This window comes from Squalius cephalus (genome assembly GCF_949319135.1).
Source record: "Squalius cephalus genome assembly, chromosome: 17".
NCBI classification, from domain to species: domain Eukaryota; kingdom Metazoa; phylum Chordata; class Actinopteri; order Cypriniformes; family Leuciscidae; genus Squalius; species Squalius cephalus.
This window is the reverse complement of record NC_137138.1, coordinates 35805091-35817157: the sequence shown is the minus strand read 5'-3', so window position 1 is coordinate 35817157 and position 12067 is coordinate 35805091. Positions and strand designations below refer to the sequence as shown.

Here is a 12067-nt window from a genome sequence, read left to right as displayed (position 1 = left end):
ATTTCACTGCGTTCAGTGAATGTATTTACCGTTGGTCGTGATATGTTTGCGTGCGTGCGTGCGCGAGAGAGACTGCACGTGACCGCGTAATCAAACAGGCTCGCGCTGTCAGTGCATTCACGCGTTCATCGACTCTGGGTTTAGTAGATGTGCAGCAGGTCTCATGCATGCAGATATGTGGATGTTTGAAGTATTTAATTGCTGTGAGGAATCAATGCAAGCTTCTGCATAATAGCCACTGAACATTGCATTAACAATAAGCGTTGAAATCATTTCTGTTGCACACTGACTTTCCTCTTCATCTCATTGGAGTGCTAACGTTAGACTATAAGCGTTTGGAAGTAAGTTTGGGATTTAGATAATCCTTAAGTAAAGCTCCAGTGGTTCTCGAGCTTCATTAACTCCAAGGACCGTCATTGTCAAAGACTATATTTGAAGATCCTCATTATATTTATATTACTTCTGCTACAGTGAAAGAGCTACTTATTGTGAATGCATTTTATTTATGGAAACTAGGAGTGGGAATATTTGGATCCACTGATACAGGAGCTGAATGTTCACATGGTTTGCACTGTTTATTACTGGTGAAATATATTTACTGTTATAGTTCATAATGTAGTTTTTTTGTAAAAGGATTTTACCCACAAATTTTCACTCTGTAAAATGTTTTAGCACTTAAGAATTGTGTGTGTGTGTGTGTGTTAGTGTTAGGGGTGTAAGGGTACACAGAAGTCGAGGTTCGGTACAACATGAAAAAGCAACAAATCCTCAATTTATTTATTTTAATTTATTTTGAACTGACAATAGTGCAAATCACAGTTCATTCCAACTAGCGGCATTAAGTGTGTGTTGTACAGTATGAGTGTGTGTTGTACAGCATGTGTGTGTTGTACAGTACTGTATTAATAAGCACAGAGCAGTACACACTCTTGCAGAACTCATATTGTTTTGAAGGGCTGATAAAAAACAAAAGGTGTTTGGTCTTAATCTGGTACAAGACTGAAGAGCATCGAAGGAGAAAACAAGTTTGTGTCCTTTTTCAATTTTATACAAAGATTGACATCAAGCTTCCTTGTGTTGTGTAAAGTCTTGAGCAACAAAATTACCACATTGTAAAAACACAAAAGCAATGAGTGAGCAAACATTTAGGTGAGATAAATGCGATAAAATAATAATAATAATAATAATAATAATAAAGAAGAAGAAAAAAATGTGTAATATATATATACACGTTTCCTTGCCCTTTCCTCGTCTGGAATTCAAACTTTATTATTCCCTCATGCAGTGTGTCCAGTTTATCAAAGATTCAAATGAATTCAATTAAATAAAACCTGCAGTTGTTGCAACAGATTAAAATAAGAAATATGATCTTAACTTACTGTACATCTTGAGATGTGTTGGTATCGGCGGCATAGGCCATTAAAAGCCCAAACGGGGTCAACCACTGAAAGCATGTACACTACTAACTCTAGGGTGTAGGGTCAGTGTAGTGTAGGGTCAGTGGGGGTCAGTGTAGTGTAGGGTCAGTGGGGGTCAGTGTAGTGTAGGGTAGTGTCAGTGTAGTGTAGGGTCAGTGGGGGTCAGTGTAGTGTAGGGTAGTGTCAGTGTAGTGTAGAGTCAGTGTAGTGTAGATAGGGTCAGTGTAGTGTAGGGTAGTGTCAGTGTAGTGTAGGGTCAGTGGGGGTCAGTGTAGTGTAGGGTAGTGTCAGTGTAGTGTAGGGTCAGTGGGGGTCAGTGTAGTGTAGGGTAGGCTTGTTGCGATAGTCGGTGTTACCGGTGATACACGGTGTTTAACCCACCTACTGGTCATAGCACTTGACCACCGGCACCGTCCCCATCGTGTTGAAGTTTTAGCCTATAGTAATAAAGCACTTAATTCAGTTAGTGATTACGTGCCTTCGTAATTTAGCGTAAGCGGAACGAGCGCCGCAGTAAAGCAGCAGGTGTCCGATTTCATTTATCATTTGAGGAGAGTGAGGCGAGCTAACGGGCAAAGGATGGCGGAAGATCTGGTTTCAAAGAGAAATGCAAACGTGAGTTTAATTTTTATATTAGTTTTTTTTTTGCACTTAAGTGTCCAGTGATTATTCGGGTAGGCTACCTTATTTAACGAAGTTTTTGATGTTCGTTCGTTTCATATTCGATGGTTGTGCGGTGTTTTTTTTTTGCTGAAAAAGGCAGGCACTTTATTTAACGAATAGTGATTTTTTTATATATATAATTTCTTGTTTGATACTTGCACGATGTGTGCAGTGGTTCGTTTTGTTAATAAATGCACTTTAAAGGTGTTTCATAAGTGCTTTTGTTTAGTTTTTACATGGTGTGTTAAGTTATTATTCATTTTGCAATAAAGATGTGTAGGCTACTACAAGCGAGTGTCTTATTGTTTTGTGTATTTTTATTAAGAATAAAATAAATTAACCCATGATTAATTCAAACAAATGCTACTGAATTGCCGCTAATTAAAGTGAAAGTAAATTGAGACGTGTGCACGTCCGCATTTTCGGCCATGCGAAATCCCCGACACGCAACCCCGGTGACACCGGGATTACCGGTTTTTTTACACGTCGATTAACCGGTGGAAAAAATCCGTCACCGCAACATCCCTAGTGTAGGGTAGTGTCAGTGTAGTGTAGAGTCAGTGTAGTGTAGATAGGGTCAGTGTAGTGTAGGGTAGTGTCAGTGTAGTGTAGGGTCAGTGGGGGTCAGTGTAGTGTAGATAGGGTCAGTGTAGTGTAGAGTCAGTGTAGTGTAGATAGGGTCAGTGTAGTGTAGATAGGGTCAGTGGGGGTCAGTGTAGTGTAGATAGGGTCAGTGTAGTGTAGGGTCAGTGTAGTGTAGATAGGGTCAGTGTAGTGTAGGGTAGTGTCAGTGTAGTGTAGATAGGGTCAGTGTAGTGTAGATAGGGTCAGTGGGGGTCAGTGTAGTGTAGGGTAGTGTCAGTGTAGTGTAGAGTCAGTGTAGTGTAGATAGGGTCAGTGGGGGTCAGTGTAGTGTAGATAGGGTCAGTGTAGTGTAGGGTCAGTGTAGTGTAGATAGGGTCAGTGTAGTGTAGATAGGGTCAGTGTAGTGTAGATAGGGTCAGTGTAGTGTAGATAGGGTCAGTGGGGGTCAGTGTAGTGTAGGGTAGTGTCAGTGTAGTGTAGAGTCAGTGTAGTGTAGATAGGGTCAGTGTAGTGTAGGGTAGTGTCAGTGTAGTGTAGGGTCAGTGGGGGTCAGTGTAGTGTAGATAGGGTCAGTGTAGTGTAGAGTCAGTGTAGTGTAGATAGGGTCAGTGTAGTGTAGATAGGGTCAGTGGGGGTCAGTGTAGTGTAGATAGGGTCAGTGTAGTGTAGGGTCAGTGTAGTGTAGATAGGGTCAGTGTAGTGTAGGGTAGTGTCAGTGTAGTGTAGATAGGGTCAGTGTAGTGTAGATAGGGTCAGTGGGGGTCAGTGTAGTGTAGGGTAGTGTCAGTGTAGTGTAGAGTCAGTGTAGTGTAGATAGGGTCAGTGGGGGTCAGTGTAGTGTAGATAGGGTCAGTGTAGTGTAGGGTCAGTGTAGTGTAGATAGGGTCAGTGTAGTGTAGATAGGGTCAGTGTAGTGTAGATAGGGTCAGTGTAGTGTAGATAGGGTCAGTGGGGGTCAGTGTAGTGTAGGGTAGTGTCAGTGTAGTGTAGGGTCAGTGTAGTGTAGATAGGGTCAGTGGGGGTCAGTGTAGTGTAGGGTAGTGTCAGTGTAGATAGGGTCAGTGTAGTGTAGATAGGGTCAAAGACATCAAACACAGTTCAGTGCTGCAGTATTGGAGTGTGTGTTGTGACCTCATGACCTCTTGACCTCATCCTGATCTGCTCCACTCTCTTCTCACGCATGGCAGTGATCACAGAAAACATTCAGATCTGTGTTCTGATCCAGAGAGAGCTGTTGTCATGTATAGATATGAAACTGTAGGAAACTACAGACCTATTAGTGTTTTAATTAGTACTTAAAAAAAAATAAATGTTTAAGGCGCGAGTGACCAAAAAAGTTTGAGAACAACTGGATTAAGTGTTCAATTAAGTTTAAAAATGTGACACATTCTGTGACTTCACTGTTTTTTTAAATGGGTGCTGTCTTCAAGTGTGTGTTTCTGTGTGCTCATGACCGGAGAGAGTGTGTCAGATGAGATGATTGTGATCATGATGTCAGCATGTGTCATTCTCTCATGTGAGTGTGGATTGTGGTGTGTCTGTAGTTATTCTAGGACAATAAGGAGGAATGTACAAGAGATTTTACTAGCGCTGCGTGATTAATCGTTAAAATATGGCGATCTGGATTCAAACACGCACACAATCTTATTCCTGAATCACAGCGAACATTCAGATCTTCTGATCCAGAGAGCCGTTGTCATGCACAGGTATGAACCCGCATTTCAACGTCATCTCGCTATTTCAACATCATCACGCTATTTCAACGTCATCTCGCTATTTCTACGGCATTACTCCATTTCTACATCATTACGCTATTTCTACATCATTACGCCATTTCTACGTCATTATGTCATTTCTACATTACGCCATTTCTACGTCATTATGTCATTTCTACATCATTACGCCATTTCTACATCATTACACCATTTCTACGGCATTACGCCATTTCTACATTACGCCATTTCTACATCATTACGCCATTTCTACGGCATTATGCCATTTCTACATCATTACGCCATTTCTACGGCATTATGCCATTTCTACGGCATTACTCCATTTCTACATCATTACGCTATTTCTACATCATTACGCCATTTCTACGTCATTACGCCATTTCTACGTCATTACGCCATTTCTTCTTCATTACGCTATTTCTAATCATTACGGCATTTCTACGTCATTATGTCATTTCTACATTACGTCATTTCTAAATCATTACGCCATTTCTACATCATTACACCATTTCTACGGCATTACGCCATTTCTACGGCATTACGCCATTTCTACGTCATTACGCCATTTCTACATCATTACGCCATTTCTACGGCATTATGCCATTTCTACATCATTACGCCATTTCTACGGCATTACGCCATTTCTACGGCATTACTCCATTTCTTCGTCATTACGCTATTTCTTCGTCATTACGCTATTTCTAATCATTACTCCATTTCTACATCATTACGCTATTTCTACATCATTACGCCATTTCTACGTCATTACGCCATTTCTACGTCATTACGCCATTTCTTCATCATTACGCCATTTCTAATCATTACGCCATTTCTACGTCATTACGCCATTTCTACGTCATCACGCTATTTCTTCGTCATCACGCTATTTCTTCGTCATCACGCTATTTCTTCGTCATTACGCCATTTCTATGTCATTACGCCATTTCTATGTCATTACGCCATTTCTACGTCATTACGCTATTTCTAGGCTACATCATTATGCCATTTCTACGTCATTATGCCATTTCTTCGTCATTACGCCATTTCTACGTCATTACGCCATTTCTACGTCATTATGCCATTTCTACGTCATTACGCCATTTCTACGTCATTACGCCATTTCTACGTCATTACGCCATTTCTACGTAATTATGTCATTTCTACGTCATTACGCCATTTCTACGTCATTATGTCATTTCTACATCATTACGCCATTTCTACATCATGTCATTTCTACGTCATTACGCCATTTCTACATCATTACGCTATTTCTACGTCATTACGCCATTTCTACATCATTACGCTATTTCTACGTCATTACGCCATTTCTACGTCATTATGTCATTTCTACATTATGCCATTTCTACGTCATTATGTCATTTCTACATCATTACGCCATTTCTACATCATTACGCTATTTCTACATCATTACGCCATTTCTACGGCATTACTCCATTTCTACATCATTACGCTATTTCTACATCATTACGCTATTTCTACGTCATTACGCCATTTCTACGTCATTATGTCATTTCTACATTACGCCATTTCTACGTCATTATGTCATTTCTACATCATTACGCCATTTCTACATCATTACACCATTTCTATGGCATTACGCCATTTCTACGTCATTACGCCATTTCTACGTCATTACGCCATTTCTACATCATTACGCCATTTCTACATCATTACGCCATTTCTACATCATTACGCTATTTCTACATCATTACGCTATTTCTGCATCATTACGCCATTTCTACGTCATTACGCCATTTCTACGTCATTACGCCATTTCTACATCATTACGCCATTTCTACATCATTACGCTATTTCTACGTCATTACGCTATTTCTACGTCATTACGCCATTTCTACGTCATTACGCCATTTCTACGTCATTACGCCATTTCTGCATCATTACGCCATTTCTGCGTCATTACGCCATTTCTACGTCATTACGCCATTTCTACGGCATTACGCCATTTCTACGGCATTACGCCATTTCTACGTCATTACGCCATTTCTACATCATTACGCCATTTCTACGGCATTATGCCATTTCTACATCATTACGCCATTTCTACGGCATTACTCCATTTCTACATCATTACGCTATTTCTACGTCATTACGCCATTTCTACGGCATTATGCCATTTCTACATCATTACGCCATTTCTACATTACGCCATTTCTACGTCATCACGCTATTTCTACATCATTGCACATGCGCAGTCCTTTCAGTTTCGTTTTTTAATCCGATCAAGTGTTCACATGTTCTCTCGATCGGATTGGAAAAGGAATAAAACACCACCGCTTTAAATCCGATCGAAATGTCATTGTGATCGAGCTCAATCGGATCGATTAAGGTGTTTATATGAAGGCTTTCAGTGCGATTGAGCCGCCGATGCGATCACTAACGGGTCATTAGCATGTAGACGTCTCCAGTGCTGGAGTCTGAGTGAGTGTTGACCAGCTGCTCCTCCAGCTATTATTGTCCCGTTGGCTCTGGTGGAGCTGAGAGGAATGTGGCCTGGAAACATTCCCATGCATGCGTTCAGAAGCGGCTAGCGGACAGGAACTGCGTCACGGTCTGGATGGTTTCTTTACGTAACAACATGATCCTGTCTGACCTCCACACACACACACACACACACACACACACTCGCTGGAGAGGTCCAGCTCGGCCTGGGTCTCGCCTCACACACTCATGATGTTCTGTGAGTTTAGCTCAGCGCTATTCTCATCAGCGCGGTGTGCGGAGGACTAGTGAGGATGGGGACGCGCGCGGGTCCGGCCGCACAGACACACAGGTACTGACGCCGGCTCGGGTGTGTTGTGTAACGCTCAGCAGATTAAGGACTCCTCCTGAAATAACAGTTAATCCACTGTAATGAGGACAGAGATCCTCATCTTCACAGTCTAATGTGGGGGAAATGGCAGTCGTTATTACTGTAATGATGAATATTATTGACAACACTTTATTTTACTGTCCGTGTTACATGTGCTTACCATAGTACCCTAACCCTATAGTACATGTAGTTGCTTAATATTACTCAGTACTTAAATATATAATTACACTGTGACACGGACACCTTAAAATAAAGTGTGACCATATTATTTATAGTAGTAGCCTAGTACTAAACAATTGTTGCAATTGTTAATTTATGCGGATGTCCAGCAGTGTTGTGCATTACGAAGTAATTAATTACTGTAATTTAAGTACTTTTCCCTTAAAAAGTATTGTCAAGTCACCTTTATTTATACAGCGCTTTTTACAGCACAGAGTTTCACAGCAGCTTTACAGAGATATCAGGAGAATAATGCAACAGAGTTTGTTTCTAGAAGAAAACAGCGTCACAGTCCAGCTTAAAGGTGCCCTAGAATGTGAAATTGAATTTATCTTGGCATAGTTAAATAACAAGAGTTCAGTACATGGACATGACGCCTCTAAAAATTTGCATATGCCAGCCCATGTTCAAGGCCAGGCGGAACTGCGCAGCCGAATCATCAGAAGTTCTGCAGGTGAAGAAACAAGCAGGAGGAGGATCATAGGGAAAATGGCAGATCTATCTATAATCTGATACCGCTACAGTTTAATTCGAAGTTGTTAGTTGCTCTGCCCGTTTCACCACGGACTGTTTTTCTAACCTGGAACATATCAGCCAGGCTTCTCTTGGCGTCTCAAACGGACGAAGGGGGCAATTTCAACTAACGTTATATTCCCGCAAGCGGTAAGTAGTGATTTTATTAACGTTAATTTACACTGTGTTATCTAGATCCAGCGCGATATTGTTTTTTCCTCGAGAGACATCGTGGCTTGCAAACGAGCGAACGAAGCATGGCAGTCGCTCAGTGTTTGGATGTACAAATGAACACAAAAGTATTTTTTTAGTTCCTTCATCCGAGCCTCTGGAGAACCAGTGGGTTATGTGAATTTCTGATGTGTAATTGTTCAAGTTCAGACAGATAATCTTTCTCTCAAAGTCGTTCAACACTGTTTATGCATCAGTAGATCGCGTTGCAGTGATAAGATCTTCATTCACGCGATCAACAGGCTGTCATCTGCTCAATGCTGGAATAATCTAAATACTTAAAAAACTTCTCATGATTCGTTAATCCCGATAGCTGTAATAGTAAAAACGTATAAAAGCTGTAATAGTAAAAGTTTTCCTGATAGCTCTACATGTAATGCCAGATATTTCATATGCAAGCATGTCAGCCAATCACAGCAGAGGGCAACAACACTGAAGTCTCACAGCAGCCAATCACAGCAGTGGGTGTTTACACTGAAGTCTCACAGCAGACACGCCCCTTCAAACAGTGTTCAATCCAGGGAATGAAATCAGGCTAGGAAATATGCCTTTTATTTCTAAATTATAACAAATTTTGATCTAAAAAACATACTAACATTATAAGGGCACCCCAGGAAACATTATAAAATAATTAAATAGCCTAATCCATTCTACGGCACCTTTAAGTTCGTTCAGTGATGGTTCATTTCTGTGATTAAAGTTATTTATTTCATTTTTAATATATATATATATATGCATGTATATAGCCGCTCTGGAGAAAACAGTGATGTTGATATTGTAAGGGATACCTCTTAATTTTTCCTTAATGTAATTATTTCTTCTGATGTAATTGCATATATAAGGTCATAGCATTAAACTGGATGATATTTGGCCTATAGCTTTGAAGTGTTGGAAAAAGTGTGAAAGTCCTTGAATTCTTCTCTCGTTTGAAGTATTGTCAAACAAAACGGAGGCTAGCTCGACCCTCCCTCCTCCTCATCCCGTCCCCTCCCCCTCCTCCCTCCTCCCCCACCCCCAAATCATTCTTGTCGGTGATTGGCTGGAACACAGTTTGTTATGTGTCGTGGTCCAGGCTGGGCCAGTTTGTTTATCTTGCCGTTTGTGGAGCCTGTGGTGTCTGCAGAGACCGCGTGTCTTCACAGTGTGTTCAGGGGACCGGCAGCGAGCGGATAGTGAGGAGATGTTTGCTGGATGTGACATGTTTTGGCCTAAAAAACGCGTGACATCGCTTAGAGCACCTTTAATAATAAAAGTCAAAAGAATGATCTAAAAGCCTGTGTGTGAATCATGTTTTATGTGCTAATGCAAGCGTAACGTGACTGTAGTGCAGCATAGTGTGAACATAACTTGAAATAACTTGAAAGAAAAGGATTTAAAGTGTGTGTTTGAAGCGTGTCCAGTGACAGCTGAGTACATGTGTGTGTGTGTTAATGCTACAAATACACACTTCAGAGGATCTCACTGCTGGATTGGCCAACGTTTGCCAGGTTCGGGGAACTGATTACATATTCAGAAACTTGTTTAAATGCATATTTGCTGAATGCTGATGGTGTTTGCTAGTGTATTAGTGTGTCTTGCTATTGCTAATAATAGAAATGCAAACGCAGTCAGTAATACTTTCCCACATGCCGATTACTTGCTTTGTTTAACAACTGTTGAACTAATGAAGATGGAGAACGACAGCTCAAATCCTGGCATTCTCAGCTCTGCCACGATAAAGTCCCGCTTCCGACACACAGACTGATCGCCTGATAATTAAAAAATAATTAAATATTTACAATTTAATTCAATAAAAATAAATAATTGCAATTTAATATATATATAAAAAAAGCCACATACCAGCCTTGGCTAAATATATTGTCCGATCACTGATCTACTGCTCATCACTGTTGAGTGATTGCTTTAACCGTAAAGTGTTCTTCTGTGCTCATGATCGCTGTTATCGTGTGTGTGTGTGTGTGTGTGTGTGTGTGTGTGTGTGTGTGTGTGTGTGTGAGTGTGAGAGAGGAGCTGGTGATGCGATTAACACTGATGACAGAAGAGCACAGACATGAGTCTTCAGATCAGCTGGAGGATTACGATCTGTGATTGAGTTTTCATAATTTGAGATTGTGAGTCATGTTGTTTTTGTGTTCAGCTGTTGTGTGTGTGTGTGTGAGAGAGAGAGAGAGAGAGTGTGAGTGAGTGAGTGTGTGAAAGAGAGAGAGATAGATGTGTGTGTAGTGAAGTTATTCTTGGCTCATTTGAGGAATTTCAAAGACTCTCGCTGCTATTGAGTGTTTAAGCAAAAGCCCAGAGTGAGTGAGTGTGTGTGTGTGTGTGTGTGTGTGTGTGTGAGAGAGAGTGTGAGTGTGTGTGTCTTTAGGACGGTAGGTCACCCACAATGACGCTGTTGTTTGTCTGTACTCCTGATGAAGTGGATGATGTGTGTGTATGAGTCCAGTCGTTGGGAATGTGACAGTAAACAGCCTCTCTTCACCTGCCCTGTAGAGCACAGAAATAACCCCCCCCCCCCCACACACACACACATACTCACACTCACACACACTCACTCACTCACTCACACACACACACATACACACACACACACTCACTCAGAAAATCTGATGAAGTTCATGTGTCCTCATATAGTGGGACGTCGTTGAGTGTGTAGTGTAAGACAGACACTAGTCCATATCTCGGTGTAAGTGTGCAGCCCTACATTTGATTTATTCCTAAATGTGCATAATTCTATGACATTCTGCATTAGGCCATACTATAAATTCGTTGTTTTTTTTTTTAACTACATTTCCAGGATTTGTCCAAGTTTTCCGTGTCTCTTCCCAGTCTGTCAGTAACGCTCTGTTCACTTCCTGTCTCTATGAAGCCCCTCCTTCTGAAAAGCACACTGTGCTCTGATTGGTCGGCTGGAGCAGTGTGTTGTGATTGGTCGAGCGCTTCGAGTGTGTTTGGGAAATGTCCCGCCCCTTACCATAACCGCCAGTTTAACACACTACTGACTCACTCAACCAGGCCCCGCCCCTTTATTCTGCGCATTAATTATTATAATGAGGAATATTGTGACGTGTTCGTTCCCAGAAGAAACTCAAGACTACAATGAGTTCAGGAACACTGACACTGATATAGAGAACAGCTCACTTCTTCATGCTCAAACAGCAGCATCACACACTGAACACAGATGAACGTGGGAAAGCCTTGTATGTGATTGTAGAAACCCTGCAGATTCTCTGCGGCCACACGACCTCTCTCTCGCTCTTCAACACGGAAGTGACTGAAACTGCAGTTCATCGACTGGCCACTAGAGGCCGGCTCCAAAAGAGAGTCATATTTTCCATATTTTCATACAGTCTATGGTTCTCACTCGTGTGTGTGTGTGTGTGTGTGTGTCCTCAGCTGGTCCTCGCCGGAGCTGGAGCCCAGTCAGATCCGGCTGATCGTGTATCAGGACTGCGAGCGGCGCGGCAGGAACGTCCTCTTCGACTCCGACACCCGGAAGAGAAGCATGGAAGACGCTCCCGTCACGGTGAGTGTGTGTAGGGATGCAGCGATTAACCGATTTCACTATTACCCGCGACACGGTTACTTAATCGTAAAGGCTCTGCTACACCGTAGCAGTGTAAGTAGCAGTGCTTCGCCCTAATATAGTCCCAAGTCAATCTCTGCCTAGGAAATCACCCAGTGTTAATCTGCATCGCTGTTTGTACTCGTTGTGAATACGCAGGCCACAAGAAGTAATTAGTTTTTTTAATTACCACCCTCTGTGTGTGTTGCTCCAGCGCGATGTCACAGAAAAGTAGAAACCGTTTCTGAAATAGTCGTCGCGTGTCTCCGTCGCGGCTGGATAGGACAAACAC

The 12067-nt window shown here is 41.8% G+C and overlaps 1 protein-coding gene across 3 annotated transcripts in view; it reads left to right on the top strand.

Annotated features, from left to right (window-relative positions):
* The window catches only part of fnip1 (folliculin interacting protein 1), a 44430-nt gene that overhangs the window by 519 nt on the left and 31844 nt on the right, over window positions 1-12067 (top strand). For 2 of the 3 annotated variants that reach the window (XM_079847868.1, XM_079847866.1), the window contains exon 2: window positions 11607-11736. In XM_079847868.1, coding sequence (XP_079703994.1) covers window positions 11607-11736 — 130 coding nt within the window. Of the gene's footprint in view, window positions 1-7011; window positions 7212-11606; window positions 11737-12067 lie in introns of those variants that run through there. The other variant, XM_079847867.1, reaches the window with a different exon arrangement.